A 17,087-nucleotide genomic window follows, 5' to 3' on the forward strand; every position below is an offset into this window, starting at 1 on the left:
TAAAGCCCAGAATGACTATAAAAGCTTCAAGTCTTCCCAGGAAACTCTAAAATCATCTTAACTACAGATGTATGTACAAACCCAAGTCAAGGCCACCATTGTGCATCACACACACACACACACACACACACACACACACACAGAGTGAAGCCTGTGGGGCTTTTCTTGTTGAATCTGATTTTCAATGGGTGGGTATTAGTAGAATTGGATGGAAGAGGGAAAGAGGACTTCCAATTTATCTAAAACTTTTATAATAAAATTATATTCATATATTACTTGAGTAATCCATAAAACAATAAATTAAGCAAATAGACAAATATAAAAAATATGAAAAAAGAAAATAAGCCAGAAGTGGTGGCCGGTTTGCTCAGTGGTTAGGTCATCATAACACCAAGGTCGTCAGTTTGATTCCCACATGGGCCAGTGAGCTGCACCCCCCCACACACAACTAGATTGAAAAAAACGACTTGACTTGGAGCTGATGGTTTCTGGAAAAGCATTCTGTTCCCCAATAAAAATTAAAAAAATAAAGAAAATAAGCCAGAAGAATGAAATTTGCTTTGTTTCCTGGAAGTTAGTTTTAACAACTGTCTTCTGCTATCGCATTGCTTGTTGTCTCATGGATAGTCTGTGCTTTGGAGTAGTAGGTATCTAGGAAAATGCTTTTGAGTACTTAGAATAATAAAATAAACAAGGAAGAGACAGTGAGATAAATGTAAAAAGCCATTATATATAAAAACGTCCTGTTTCATTAAAAATAGTTTGAAATAGAAAGGGGAAAAAATTTCCTTGGCCAAAGTTTGGAGGCAGCTGACAAGGCTCAGAAAAAACAAATCTGCTTTAAATCCTTTGTGATCTGAGAGAAGAGACCAGGTAGTTGAGGGCAAGAGGTGAGAAAGCAAGAAGAGGAGTCTTGTTTGATTTGTTTTTCAGTTTGTGCCATAGGAAAAAATTAAGAAATATATCTTAAAGATCCAGACTACCAAAGGCAGAGATGGTGTCATGTGAAGAAGATTCATGAGCCAAGCGTAGATGCAAGTTGAGTCTAGGTTGCTGAAATTAGCATAACTAAAAACATAACTAAACATAAACTAAACATAACTAAAAGCATAACAACGTTAAAACACTGGCCAGAGTGGTATGCCTCCATGCCCAGTGCTGACGTTCACATCTCACAACCTAGCGTGGAGGAGAGAAGCAAGAGCAGTAGAAGGCTTTCATTCGCACTGGAGTTCATCCAGAAGCCCTACAGGATAGAGCAACGAAACTGGGAGAACAAGGGAGTCGGATTAACAACTCCTAGAGGTAATATGTTAACTAAGGTCACTAGGATTTAATCAATATTTATTCTTTTTAATGGTTAAAGGTAACAGGTGACAATAACTGGTTGTGGCCTTGTCCTATTTCTCCATCGCTGGCACACAAGAATGGCCCACCCATTATGAGTGTTCACCTTGAACTACCTGTTAGCTGCAGCTGGAATTGTAGGTATAGCAACACCGAAGAAAAATTTTTCTAAGGGGTTTGCCTTCTGTCCTATAAAAGGACAAAAAAAAAAAAAAAAAAAAAAAAAAAAAAAAAAGGCCGTACTTTGATTTTGTGGGTGGAGCCTAATTCTAGCTAGACCTTCAAGATGGGAGTGCACTGGAGCCATTAGGGGTCCATAATAGCTGGAAAGACTGAGCAGTCACTTCTGAGACTATCTGTTCCCCTCAGGTGTGGGCCTCTGTGACCTCGTATTGGGGGGGTGTAATGAGAGCCTCTCCTCCAGTGTTGGAAGGCTAAGCCCCTAACCCCAGCTCTCCCACGTTCTACATGAGTGAAGGCAGGTACTCCCCCTCTCATTCCATCATTGACATGATGCATAAGTGGGTAACAACTGCCCACTTCATAGAATTGTTGTAAAGACTGAATGAGAAAAGCCATGAAAACCATTCGCCTGGTATAGATTAGAGCTGACAGAAGTTAAGAACCATATGACTTCACTCATATGTAGAATATAAAACTGACAGCAACGGACAAACAAGACAAACAAACATACAAAACTCATAGACACAGACAACAATTTAGTGGTTACCAGAGGGTAAGGAGGGAGGGGGGATGGTAGAAGAGGGTAAAGGGGTCAAATACATGGTGATGGAAGGAGAACTGACTCTGGGTGGTGAACACAGAGCAATACATAGATGATGTTTTATATAAATGTACACTTGAAACCTATATAATTTTACTAACCAACCAATGTTACCCCAATACATTTAATAAAAAAGTAAATGCTAGTGCTGTTATTATTACTAGCATTCTAGCTGTAAATGGACAGATGGTCTACTTGAGCTTTCAGTATTTTGAAATGAAAACCTATCCGTAACAACAAACATCTTGCTACACTGAATTGATAGTCCTCTTTTAAGTTTAATACAGTATTTTCCTAGAACTCTGTACACAGTGGATAGGAAACTAGAAGGAACAGAATAACAGAAAAAATGTTTTTTTCTTTATATATTATGATTTTAGCACACGAATAGTTTTAAAATGTAGCTTAATAAGTTATTAACTTTGGTTTCTATCTTTTTAAAAACCATTCATAATTGTATATTCTCTAAATTATAAGAAATGGCTTTAAAAATCATAATGCTTGGGTAATAAAAGTCACACAAAAATATGTTCTGCCTATGGGTTCTACAGGAAATGCAACATTTCCTCAAGAACGCATGAAATGACTGAACATAACATGCATGTATATATCACAAAATGAACACATACCACACAACGTTTCTTTAAATTTAAGTAAGCAGGGATTGTTTTCCATCTTGTGAGTAAATATGAATATTCTTGACTCTTACATGAACATTTTTCTTTATTTTAGAAACTTTAATTATTACTTACGTGTTTTGCTAATGTTCAAATAACTAAAATATATACAGGCAAATATGGTATGATAATGAAATACATGAATTGAACAATTTCTTGTTGTATACAAATTTCATAACATTTACATCAGTTACCTCACCAAACTGCAGAGTTCTGCTGGGTTAATAGTTCATTTTGACATAAAATATTATGACTTTATCAAAGCATTTCGAAAACTCCATTCTAACTCCGAGGGAAAGTTTATACATGTAAATGATGTCAAAAATTGAATTACCTAACTAATATAAGTTAAGAATCATATTTAGCTCTGTTTTTGTAATGGTTTTTGGCAATAATGTGATCAGAAAATGATTTGCTCAATTCTGCAATTCACTTGGTATAAAGTGCCAAAGACTATTAACACCCAAACTCCCAACTCAACAATATATACATATTAATTGTATATATTCCCATTGTATTAAATCTTCCTTTTTAATACAAAGGACACTTCTTTATCTGTACCTTGTCTTATAAAACTATTGGGTTTCTTTATTGATGTTTATAAAAAGAACTGTTACACATTAAAATAGTTTAAGTGAATTATGGAAAGGATTGTTTTTAGGATTCACAAGATGAATCTTTTGGTAAACTTAAATGCTTTCAAGTTTATCCAAGATATAGATTCAACCTTTCCCGAGTACTGGTTTTTCTAAAAGAATAGTTATTTCTAAAAATATTTATTTGTATGATAAAAGCCTAAACAGAAGGTTGGACTACATTCAACGTTTTGTTACAAACATTCCTTGGCCACCCAGCTTACGTTGTGCAGAGAGCACTGGAAGGAGAGGCCCTGGGTTTTCCTAAACTGCTGGAAATTAAAGCTGCCCCATTTCCTGGTAGCGGTGGCCAGGATGTAAGTGGAGGGCCTGACTTGGGAGTACATTAAACACTGAAATAGAAGTGTTAATTTTCTGCAATTTCTGACAAAATTCTGTTGTATACTATTGACAAAAGGACTCCTTTTATGTCAGTTTGCTTCTGTTACTGCAAGGTCTAATTTGAACAAACTCTTCTTTTTTTCCCACTGTACTGACAAACATTATTACTCATGCTCACATGTTGTGGGCATAGAACAGTTTCAAGTACCATAAATGAAAATAACATGCAGTGTAACTTATGTCTTTTGTTTTTAATAACAGGACAAAAAGAGATTCTTAGTTATGTAGGTTGATGGTTCACTATTCGTTTTTTTCAGATAAATCCGATTCATCTAATTGGATCAAGTTATTTTTCAAGATGATCCGTAGTAAATCCTTAAAAATGTTCTTAATCTTTTAAAATTTATTGCTGAAATTAAAAGCCAGTAATGAAGTTGTTTCTTACTGCCGGCTACCCCATATTCAACATAAAGGTTCACATACTCTGGTCCTTTGTGCTCCCAACTAACATCGGCACAGGTCTTAGCAGCTGTAGCAGTAAGTTTGCTGATCCTGGGACTTACTGCTTGAAATCCATACACAATAGAAAAGTAAAACAAACAAACAATCAAATTGCAGCACCATACACACAAATATAAAATGAGTTTCAGTACTCTGAAATTGTGCAAATAAAATTAGACTAGAATTTACTGCTGAATGTAGGGTTTGCTCATACTTCACTTTCATAACAGACACGCTTTTCATTTATGAAACTACAGCATCAGGAAGTAAATCACTAATCAGAAATGATGATGCTCAATGTTAAAAGTTATGAGTTCTATTATATGGGTCGTGAATAATGTGAGCTGTAGTCCTTTAGATATAGTCTCAGGAAACATCAGAGTCTTCATTTACTCATCTATGGTGGGGTGAGGGGGCTGCTGAGCAATGCTGGGGGCAGAGGTCCCGGGATGTCAGAAACTGCCAGGTAAAACCCAATACTGGGGGCTGCTTTTCAGTTCTATTTGTCATCTCGATGTGGGGCTTTGAAGAATTTGCCTTGGGTGAGAAAGATGCTCCTTGTAATAGTGGCTTTGATCTACCTCCCAAACTTCTTTAGGAATCTGCCCCTGGGGAGTTCAGGGACCCCAGGGGAGGAACACCTGCTGTGGAGAATGGCGGATGGTTAGGGCGTGCTGGAAGAGAAGCTGCAAAAAGAACTGCCAAACACGCTTTTATCAGGAGTTATGAAAGAAGAAATGAAAGGAATAAGAGCTACTTCACTTGACACACCCCAGAGGGCAAAATGATCTCACCTGCTAAGTGTTCATTGCACATCATGTTCTGAAAAGTCATAGTGTAAAACCTAAATAGCTTCTTAAAATAACTATATTAGGGAGATCATATGATGCTATATATTTGCTACTGAGTAAAGACGACACCTAGTGTCATTAAAAGATGTTATTTGGCTATCTGAGGCTGACAATTGTATCAGCCTTACTGTAATAGCCTAAATTACAAACGACATATTTACGGATATATTAACTTGGATAGTTAAAAATTCTAAGGTCAATTTATTATTCCAGGGAAAACATCCTAGGATAGTAAGCCAGAAGGTTTACTCAGACTCTAAAATTAAATTCCAAATTATGTTATATAATTTAGAAGCTAAAGGCCTCTACTAAAACAAATATGATGAAATAGTATTTCTTAGGATCAAAAAGAGAAGTACATTTTAAAAATTAAATAATGTACTTGACCTCTGAGATATGTGTATATTGTGTGCTCCTCTGTGAAGGGTGGGAAACAGCAGAGACCAAAAGTGATTACTGAATGATGTAGAGTCCTTCTATGGACTTAATCATTTATTTTAATTGTCTGAGATTTTCCACCTAAAGGAAAAATGAGAGGAATATGAGCAATACACAGAGACAGTAAATATGAACATGTGTGTAAAACACCAGTGGCAAAAAACCTAGATAAAACATTAATTTTCTGTAACAAATTTTGGAATCATGGAACTGAGGAATTTAGTCTTGGTGTAATTATGGAAGATGTTGGAGGCAGAACCACAGTGAGATACTTCCACCAGAAGCCAATTACCTTATTCTTAAAGAGACCCAGAGAAGATAACAGAATTTCCTGGGGTTATGCTGTTTGGCCATGTTTATCAGAGAATTCTAACTCTCCACTGATCCACTTTCTCACCGAACAAATCCTCACTGCGTACCTGTGATGTGCAGGCAATGTTTCCTGGCACACACACGTGTCATTTCTCAGCTGGGCTTCCTCAGCGGTCTGCCTCTGCTCTCTCTCCCCGCTGTCTTTCTTTGTAGATTACACCACTATAGTTACCACATTTTCGCTTCTAAACTCTGTGTCTGATCTCGTCATTTTCCAGTTTAAAATGTGGATGGCTTACCTCTGTCTACAGGTAAAGACAAATTCCTTAGCCAGGGATGCATGGTCATTAATGATCGTTCACATGGGGTTTCACCTATCTCTGCAGTCACATCTCAGGTTCTCTTCTTCCATGCACTCTGCCTTTCTGCCAAATGCGACTGCTGGGTATAACCCAACGTCCTGTGGGTTTTCAGACCCATGCCTTGGCTTATTATCTTACCAAGAATTTACACACTCCTACCCCGACTCATCTGCCAAAATTCTATTTGTCCTTCAAGGCCCAGTTCAATATTACTTTCTTTGTGAAGTTTTTCCTGATCCTGTTTGGCAAAGTAAATTGTTCACTCCTCTATGCGCATATCATATTTTGTTAAATTACTAGTTTGATATTTATTTTAAGTCTTTTTTGTATGTTGGTCTTACCTGACAGATTTTAAGCATCTCCAAGCCAGGGTCTGGCTTACCATCTAGACACTCAGTGTGTTAAAAAAGGTTGATGCATTCTACAGGCCAGGTAGACATGAGCTGTTGAACTGATGGAACCTTCTATTGTATATGGTCTTTTTTGTTTTGTTCAGGTCAAATAAAGTTGTGAACATTAAACTTGATTGTTATTTACTGGTTCTTTAGCTTTTCCTGATTCTTGACCTTACGGGTGGTACTGGGACCCGCTCTGGGTATTTACATAGCGAGAGTCTGACCACAGTGCCCCCCTCTGCTCAGGGGGGCTCCGCCGTGCCCCCCTCTGCTCAGTCCAAACTGGCTGACCCCAGTCAGCTGCTAATCAGGTCAAGAACCAGGTTCAGTTCCTGACGTGTCATTTAGTTTCTCCCTGTTCCTATACCTACGTCACAAAAGTGTTCTGATAACTGATCCCAAAGGCAAGAAAGTAAAAGCTATGGCTAAAGCCGTGTCCGTCCATCAGCAATACTGAGACCATAGCTCAAATCCATTATCTGCGTGTTTTTGGTTCATTTTTATAGATGCCTTCACAGATCTATTTCCTAGAATCCCAGACCCCAAACTATTTAAAAGGACACAGAAATTGAACAAATGCAGCCAAACTACTACAATTTTTATAAAGATACTAAAAACAAACAGGATGTGGATCAAACTATATGACCCCTGAAGATCTCAGTATTTTCATACTCAAATTGAGGACAGTGGTAAGGAAAAGGGAAAGTATGGAATACTACAGCTAATTGAATTAGCCTGGCTTCTACTCTGTGGTTTAAATAATTCTTCTGTAATTATGGATTTGTAAACTTGGGTTTCGTTAACATCTCCTAAAATCTGTAAGAAAATTAAAAAATGTAAACTCAGATGCATCTCTTTTCCCCTTTTCGATCAGAAGTGAATTAAAATCACTAGAGGCTGATGCTTCTATAGCTAAGGATATCACACGATTCCTCTCGGTGATTCATCTCTTATTTATTCATGTTGTTTTAAATTAAAATATAATACATATTATGTAATATATAATATATAAATATAGAATACAAGTATATATAAAAATATATATAATGCTTTATATATACTTGATATATATATACATATATACACACAAATTTGATATATATATATATATATGTATATAAATTTGGAAACATCGTGGAGCACTTTTATTTTTCTCCTCTGTAAACTCCACCTGGAGAAGAAAAATAAAGAAGAGGATAGAATTCATTCTTAGACTGAAAAAATAAATATTTTTAAGGAAGGAAAACCCAGGATAACCCATTCTTCTTGAGCAGCTTAAAGTCTCATCAGTAAAATGTCATCATTTTATGCAAGCAACGTTTAATTTCTGGTGCACTATTAAAAGAAACAATATAAAAAAATAAAGATAGATTGAGCTTTCTTTTAACATTTAAATATTATTTCTCTTCTTATTTGAGATCCATCAAATTTCAATGCTGGGGGCTTCTAGAACTTTCTGAAACTCCATTTTTACTTCTCTCTATAATCAAGTAATTCACAGTTCAATTTAGTAACATTAAATGATAACACCTAAACAATTTTAATAAAGACTTTAACTAATTTAAACGAGCAGGTGATGTTTTTTCCCCAGTGGACTGCATGTCCCCTTCTAACATGACAAGTCAATGGCAAACTCAGACTCGTTCCAGGGAAGTGCTGTGGTCACACCATTTCCCTGCTACTGACTGCAGAGCGGCAGTGACACAGGGAAAGAGGCCAGGTTTTCTCTAGAATGCTTCCATAAACGGTTACAAGGGGAACACGGCAATAAATTATTGTAAAACAGCCAAGGATTTTACCTGATATCGAATTACCCTAAGAAACAAACATATATATATAAAGATAGGTTTACATCTTTCTACAATATTGTGGAAACTTTGAATTTTTAGAACTTTGTTCTTTCAAGTCTAATAACACAAATATAACATATTAAGATGGTTGAAAATGGCTATAGTTCTTATTCAATTACTCCAAAATCTACCTGATCTACATTTTATAGTCTACAAAGACTCTGAATATAAGCAGATTCCTAAGAAAATAGAACACATATATATCATATAGGTATGAAATATAGATAAGATATCTCTATCATATAGATATGATAGATATATCATATATCAAATAGTATATATATGATATATAAATAGTGCCAAAAAATGTATGCATGTTTTAAGAAAGGAAGAAACTGTATTAAAAATGGAATAATATATACCAACAAAAGATGAATACAAGTCATGTGTATACATTTTCTTGACCCCCCATATATATATGTATATATATGTGTGTGTGTGTGTGTGTGTGTGTGTGTGTGTATATATATATGGGGGTGTCAAGAAAATGTATACACATGACTTGTATTCATCTTTTGTTGGTATATATTATTCCATTTTATATATATAAGGCCTACGCTCAGCAGATTTGAATAACTTAGGGCAAAGCACTTGTTTCTCTTGGTCTTTTTTTTTATTCCTATTTGCACTCATTTAGCCTGTCAAAGCCCAAGAAAATCCTTGGCCAGGGGTACTGTACATGAATACAGTATCCTGTGGCAGGGACTCTGCTGTTCTTTAAAAAGCTAACAAATAGATCGACCAAGAGCCAAGGGTCAAAGATTGGGTGATCTTTGGGATTGCCTCAGGTGGAAGACATATTACAGCTTCTCCAAGTATCATTTTCTCAGCATATCTTCTCACCCAGAGAGCTGTGAGAAACAAAGGAGAACAAAAGGAACCCACTGTGATAGCTACTACCCAGGAGGAGGAGACTGGCAGTTTGGCGAAGACAGGATGAGTAGACACAACTGACTAGAGCATGCAAACGGACTGGAAGCCTTGCTCATAGGGGATCCTGGTGGGGAGATTTTAGCCCCGGGCCAGTTAGAGGGTAGTGTGAATCTGCAATTTCCAGTGGACAGTGTAGTGTGGTGTCAGCAAAGTGCACACTGTGTCTATTGAGGAGTACAGCTAAATCTGCAGAACGGAAAGCTCAGTGGATCTGATTTATAGGCTGTTTTCATCACAGGACTAAAATTTCTGAATCTGTAATTATGTGGTATGGCTGTAGAGAGGATCTGTGACAAATCCACAGTCTGGTCCTGTCTGATCCGGCCACAGCCATATCATTAAAAGCTAAGATCAGGATTTGTTCCATGGATAAGTCTTGAGAAAAAGTCTTATAAGAATTCAATGCGTGGCTTTCTATTTGTAAAACCAGACTAGATATTAATTTTAAAGCCAAGATTTTCCAAGATCTTCTTTCTTTTGGTGTTTCAAAGCTCATTTTATTTTGTGTTTTAACCCATGCTGCACTTCCCCACGTTAACATTGCAAATTTCACACAGGTATCAAGTCATGCAGATGAATTAGGTTACCTTTGCCTGCACCTACATCAGGTGGAAGAATACCAGCTTTAATGAAGGGAAACAGAAATAGGACACTATATAGTTAGATGTAACACACCCATGAGCATGTAAAGCTACATAAACACACTTATTAAAATGCTAAAGCATGCAAGAAGAATGACGTATACCATATCAGGTACAGGGGACAAAGATATGTTAGTGTCCCCAAACTTACCCAGTATCAAATCCACACATTACTTAAGGTACATTATTCACACTTGCCTATTGTGTAAAAAGGCTGAGGATATTTCAAACCAATTTTGGGGTAGAAATGTCAATTTCTTATGCTATGGAGGATAACCAAATATCCTTAAGCAATGCTACAATTTAGAGACATGCAAAAACAAAATCTTTTACAATACTTTTGATCATTTCACTGAATCTAAAGTTTTTCAAAATAATTTTTAAAAGTATGAAAAGAAGTGTTAATTTCTTTTCTACATATTTTAATGGGGCTATTTTGCTTTCTCTGTACCAGATGGCATACCAAATTATGAAATCCCATGCCCAAACACAAAATAAATGCATGATTTAATAACTGTTTTAATTTTGTTGCTAGAAAACCTAAATCAGTATGTGAACTAGCAAATTATTTTCTGGTGAATCAAGACTAGAGCTAGATTTACATATATTTATTTGTATATATGTATGTGTGTGCATCTATATGTGTATCACATGTATACGAGTATATGTGTGTATACGTGTGTGTATGTATATATGTAAAGTTGTAGACAGGAAACAAACATTGCCTTGAAATTTGAATTCAAGCGTGGCAAAATATAGTTTCCCACTCTCACCTCAGTGTTTTAAGTTTAAAAATTTTTATGGACTTGGAAAACAAATATCAACCTTATTCTAAAATGAATGAAATAACTGATTTTGTATCTATCAGAATGAGGAATGACAAATAAGTGTTTGTAGTAATTGGGGAAGATGGATACTCTATGGTAAGAAGGAAAGAGAAAGCATAAATTTAAGTTAAAAATGTTTGTTTCATAAGACTTATAGTTTTATGGATTTTATACATACCCATCTTACCTTCATCCACAGTTGTTACTGCTTCTTCTGTTATTTGACTTCCTGATCCTGCTGAAGTTTGTGCATAGAAATAAAACTTATACCGAGTGCTGAAATTTAAATTTTTTAAAGTCCATCGTGTCTTGTTGGCAGGAATTTTCAAATCTATCAGAGGGCCTAATTCATGGGTGCTGTTAACTGCCAAGAAGAAACAACAAATAAGTGCAGTCCCCACTAATTGCTATAGGATATTATTATAAATAAATGGTGTCCACCCAAATTACCAGATTTGGATTACATTGACTTTTGTCACCCTACTCACTTTTTGCCCGACATAACTGATAACCTCTTATAGCTCCTATAATACGGCATACCAAGGGGAAGTATATTCTCCATTGGCTTCTAAGCTAGAGGAATTTTATAGTTGAATCACAACAGCATTTCTTATCTCTGTGCTTTCGCAGGTGGAATCATGTATTGTTAAATAACCCAACCTCGTCTTCGGAGGCCTTGTGCCAAAGGAACCCCTCTCACTATTTTCGACTTACAGAAAACATCTACCTAATCCAACGATAGCACCCACCTAAACCCCATACTCCTATACAGATTATTATACAGAATACTTAATTTTCAATAGCATATGTCATTTTTCTTTAAAAAGTATGATTTGAAGTTCCTTTTGGAATAACACTTGAACATATACGTATATATTCTACAGCTATAAAGAAATAACCAGTTTGTATTTTAAGACAACATTTTTTTCCCTTTTTAAGTGATATTTTCCCTTTCTTTTCTCCCAATAACTTACTTGGCTGGTATTTTAAGGTGTACTCAGTCAAAATGCCATTCGGGTGTCTCGGTGGGTCCCATTCCAAAGTAAGGGAGTCTAGTGTTGGATTGACAATCTTTAAAGCAGATGGGGCACTGGGGACTTATAATGAGAACACAGAGTCAATAAGAAAGGTTTTGAATGTTTCAAAATATATTAAAATAACATATTTCACCATGTTCACATAATTCATCAAGATTTTTGTTTTTAGTAACACATTCTTGTTCCTAACTCAGCTGAAAATACATGAATAAAAACCTGTCACAGGTACCCGTTTAGCTCTTCTCTTCCTCTTTCTCACCATTTCCATTTAGATTTACTAAAACTATCCTCTCAACATACATAAAGACTTTGCTTTGGACCCAAAGCAATGTTTTAAAAAGAGACTACTTAATTTGTTTCCTGAATGATGTCTTAATAAAAGCAAACTAGTGACTAAGGGAAATCATTCTCACCAGACCTTGGGGTAGAAGCAGCTGTGTTCTGGGCTATGAAGGGCTGTTTTCTGCATCAAACCAGGTGTCTCCAAACAGTCAGACCACCCTCCCTGCTGGGCTCTGGGCATGAGCCAGCCTCCCAGGTGCACAGCAGTTCTCATCGGAGAGCTGACAGACGCCCAGAACCTTGTGGTGACGGACAAAAGTCCCAGTGCTGGCAAAGCCCTGTCTCTGGAAAGGCCTGCAGGGCATCAGGTTCTCTACAGCAGAGGCTGGTAAATGACCAGAGGGAGGAGACACACCTGGGCTGCTTTGATGCACGCCTTCAAGCGGATGGATGGTGGCAGCTCTCCCACATGATCTGTACTCCTCTAGTCACCTACTGTATTCCCAAGACCCATTCATGGCACCCCTGTCTCTTCTGTCACTCTAGCCAGAAACCAGGGAGTTGACCTGCATTTCTCCCTCTGTCTCAGTTCCACCATCTCTGGGGACACGAAGTCCTGTCAGTCCTCCTTATTCGTCTCAACCATGCCCAGTCCCTTCTCTCCCCTCTGCCAACTCCCACCCCCCCTTTAGGCCCTCAGTGGCCTTTGCCTGGGCCTAGAACAGTCCCGGCACATAGTTCCCCAAACCCATAAGAGGTTCCTAACTTTTGGAGACCACAGACCCCTTCGAAAATCTGATGGCAGCCACAAACTTTTCCAAGAAAAACACACATTTTGCATACAAGAGCAGGGGTTTCATGGAACTCCTTGAACCCCTTCCCTGACCCTCTACAGTCCTGAGGCTAAGAGCCTCGGGCTTACAGGTTAACATCCAGAGCATTTAAGACCATCCATGAGGTGAGTTCTCCCCAGCTGACCTTCCTCTTTTTTCTCACTGTTCTCAGCTATACAACTTGCAGTTCCCTGAAAGAGCCATGCTGTTTCATACCTTTGTGTCTTTGAACATACCCCTTCCTCTCTTCTTTTTCCTTTAATTCCCTGCTCATCTCTTCTATGACATTTTCCCCTGACCCTTCTAAAGGACAGTGTGGGGTCTCACTAGGGAACGCCTTGAGTGGAAGGGTCCCTGAACCGCTAAGGAGCAATGAGACTGAGGAACAGAATTGTAATGAGATGGGAGACGGGAGCTGGGACACAGGATGACTCTCAGAGGCCATGGGACAGCCGCCACTGTAATGAGCCCTTCAACCAGGAGACAGGAAGGGTTTGTCTGTGAACTGCTTTCATCGAAAGACCAAATGAAGCCATAGAAGTGTTCCGGCTCATTTTCAATATTGGCTTGAGGCAAGATTCAAAACAGGTAAGGCCCATTTCTGGTGCCTTTGCAAATCCCTATCTTTCTTCCTTACGACCCCTCCCTCCCTCATCCGCTAGGCTGCCATGTGCCCGCTCTGCTCCTGCCCCCACTTTCACGTCAGTGCATATTGGCGCCTCCCTACCTCTTCCCTGGCAGTGGCCCATACTTGCAACGACTTTCTAGTTCTCTTCCTAACCCATTTGTCAAGGCTTCCAACCATCTAACTCGACTCATCTTTAGTATAAATTATGAAGGTGGTGTGCACTGAGAAAGAAGGAAACCACGACTTATAGAGTTATTTTCTCTTCCAGATGTTTTTCTTACAGTTTCACATTTAGTTCTCACATTTTTTAGATGTGGTAATTGAGACTTATATACTGAGACTTCAGAAGTTATATAACTTGCTTCAGGAAAGGAAGTTAATGACTCAAATAAACATCAAATTAGCAAGGTTTCTGACAGTGTTAATACGTGTGGAGAAAATCTTTGAGTCCAGAGAGGGGATTTTTGGGCACCATTTTGTGACTCGAAGCTTTCCACACTCCCTCAGGCCACATATGAGCTGACACCTGGCTAGCTTTGTGGGTGCTGTGTCCCTCTCTGGGGAAATCACATTTGGCTACCAGAATACACTTGATTTGGGGGCTTGGCTGTCACGCAAAGCCTCTCAGCATGTGCCATGTGCTGTTAGGATCTCAGGGACACGTCCACCCCGTACCTCCTTCTGGAGTGTTAAAGTCTTTGTCAGGGCTGGCGGGGCCCTCCCCTTTCCCATTGACCACGCGGACGTTCAGTATGTAGTGGCTGAAGGGCTCCAGCCCGGGCAACATGCCGTGGGTCTTGCTGCCCTGGAAAATAAGGATCTTTTTCTCCATATGGCGTCTGTTTCGTTTTGATGAACTCTGTGCCTTCCAATAGTAAATCTGAATCAGCAAGAACAAAAGTCAGGGATGTATAAGGAAGCAAACAAGATCAAAGTTTTATGTTTTTTTTCCCCTTCAGAAAATTCTCTGGGTGCATTTTAGAAGATTACTGGCAAACCTGATTGATATTGATTCTGAGGCAAGAAACTATTTAGGGGGTGGCCAGTCAGCTCAGTTAGAGCGTGGCGCTGATAACACCAAGGTTGCCGGTTCAATCCCCGCATGGGCCACTGGGAGCTGTGTCCTCCTTAAAAAAAGAAGTATTTAGAAGCCCACAGGAAAATTAATTTAAGAATAATGAGGAACATTAAATTATGAGGAAGATTAAATTAAGAATAGGTGATGAAGCTGGGCTATCCTATTTTGTTGGAAGAACATAATTGAAATAAATGCAACAGCATGATACCCATACAGTTCTCTCTAAAAGACAACAGAAAGATTTAAGTGTCTTATATAAAATATTCTAAAAATAAAAATTACTGGCCAATATTTACATACTTTTTCAGAGTTAATACAACTTTGTGAACAATATATCATTTTGTTTAATCCTAAAAACCACAGTGAAGTTATTATTATTATTATTCCTGCCGTATAGACAAGCCTCTGGGTTATCACGTGACTTGTCCAAAGCCATGGGGCAATCAAGGGCCTCAGTGGACCCTCTACTCCAATTTCTCACTAAGTCACACTGCATCACTTAATTAAAAGTTACTTTTTTTTGCATTAAATTGTAGTTGATTAACTAACAAAGTGTTGATTAACTTTGGTTAAAAATCCAGAATCGTTGCTTATTAAGTCCTCTTAAATTCTTCTTAGGAGTTTAAAGGCATTTTCAAGAGAAGTCAACATGTGTACAGAATCTGGCAGTGATAGAGGAAAAAACAAAATTGAACATGATGCAGTGCAAGAAGTGATCTCTAGGGGTCAGAGTTAACAAATCAAAGCAGTGACTTTCTCTGGGTTTAAAAACAGTTCTTTCACCCGCCGCCTATCAATCAGAAATCTCCATAAACCAGTCTTTCTGTGCTTCCCAAGAACAAAGACAATTGACGTTCAGAAGACTGACCCACCCAGTCGGGACTATATGATCTTAAAGTATAATCTGAATTATTAAAAAGTCTACATTTTTTTTCAGGATAATTTGTGTATTCAACACATGTGGTTAGTATTGCTTTAAAGGTGTATTTTGTTATATCCTAGTTCTTTAAACATTAGTTTTCTCCATTTTGTTAATTGTTTATTTGGCAAAATGTTAGATTATCTGTGGGAAAATGGAGATACATTTTTTTTCTCACTTTGGATGCAGTGAGATTTCCATTCAGCTCTAGCTGGGGTTGTTTAGATGTGGCCTGCATGAGGCGATAAACAAGATGAACTCTCAAGGTCTACTCCGACCAAGAGAAGTGCATCTGGCATTCACTGACAGCCTGTTCTTAAGGAAAGAACAGGAAAGGTGTCGCTTCACTTGCCCGATAGCCTTGCAGGTGTCCTCGGATACTTTTCAGAGGTACCGGGTCCCAGTGCACCTCAGCTAAGGTACCGTTCAGCACGTTCACATGCACATTCTTGGGAGCCACCATTGGGACTGGGGAGAGATGGAGAAAGCGGGGCAGAAGTGTCCATGTTAATTTGAATTTCATGCAAAAGAATGTCACTGTCCAATAATTTTGGCTCATTTGAACATGCCTCAGCCCTACTCTATGAATGATCCAAGACTGAGAATAGATTTTTGGTATTTGTTCTTTTGACTTTGTAAGAATAACATATCTTTTTAAAAGTAGCAAAGCAACTTATAACATTCTGAACCTATTTTCTACGTAACAGGCTATTTAAATTCAGGAATGTTGAGCAAAATAATTGCTACCTCTCATCCTCCCAATCTAAGTACCTCTGGAAATGGACTTGGCTTACGCTTTGGTACATCTATTTTGCTGGGAAAAGGTATAAACGAAACAGCCTCAGCCACTTACGGTCTTCTCCAGAATGCCCCAGGACTGCAGCTGGCTCGGGAGCAAACCCCATGTCGTTCAGGGCCTGAACTTTTATCAGGTATGGAACAAAGGTTGGCGTGCCAGACACAATGTATTTGGATACGTTTGCCACAACCACAGATGTCCATTCATCATCACCATCTTTCTGGCGCCAGCTCACTTTGTACTGAAGGCCTGGCCCATTAGACTCGAAACCATTCAAAGGCTACAAGAAAAGCCAAACAAACAGAGCTTATAAAACAGATTGATTGCACAATCCTTTACTAGAACAGCAAAACCAATTCCCAGACTTAAAGTGAGCACTGAAACACTAAAATACAAGCTTTTAACAGTCTCCAGGGACCTTTATCTTGCTTTTATTTTTGATGAGATTCAAAGCTTGTTTGGGGTCAACATTTCAGAGGTTGTTAGTTTCTATGTTGAAGTAGTAAACACCACATAAGCCTCTCAAACTCTGGCTCCACAGTCAAGGGCAAGTGACTAAAAACAATCAGTGCTATAGGTTCCTTTGTATATTCCTGTTTATATGACAGTACATCAG

The 17,087-nt window shown here is 38.1% G+C and overlaps 1 protein-coding gene across 27 annotated transcripts in view; it reads right to left on the reverse strand.

Moving 5' to 3' along the window:
* NRCAM (neuronal cell adhesion molecule) overlaps positions 1 to 17,087 on the reverse strand; it is a 300,745-nt gene that overhangs the window by 13,930 nt on the left and 269,728 nt on the right. For 19 of the 27 annotated variants that reach the window (XM_033088223.1, XM_033088240.1, XM_033088235.1 and 16 more), the window contains 5 exons: positions 16,526 to 16,751; positions 16,025 to 16,140; positions 14,351 to 14,555; positions 11,870 to 11,992; positions 11,074 to 11,259 (listed from right to left, as the gene is read on the reverse strand). In XM_033088223.1, coding sequence (XP_032944114.1) covers positions 11,074 to 11,259; positions 11,870 to 11,992; positions 14,351 to 14,555; positions 16,025 to 16,140; positions 16,526 to 16,751 — 856 coding nt within the window. Of the gene's footprint in view, positions 1 to 10,014; positions 10,051 to 11,073; positions 11,260 to 11,869; positions 11,993 to 14,350; positions 14,556 to 16,024; positions 16,141 to 16,525; positions 16,752 to 17,087 lie in introns of all 27 variants that reach the window. The other 8 variants (XM_033088238.1, XM_033088224.1, XM_033088230.1 and 5 more) reach the window with 2 other exon arrangements.

This window comes from Rhinolophus ferrumequinum, chromosome 20 (assembly GCF_004115265.2).
Source record: "Rhinolophus ferrumequinum isolate MPI-CBG mRhiFer1 chromosome 20, mRhiFer1_v1.p, whole genome shotgun sequence".
Taxonomy (NCBI): Eukaryota; Metazoa; Chordata; class Mammalia; order Chiroptera; family Rhinolophidae; genus Rhinolophus; species Rhinolophus ferrumequinum.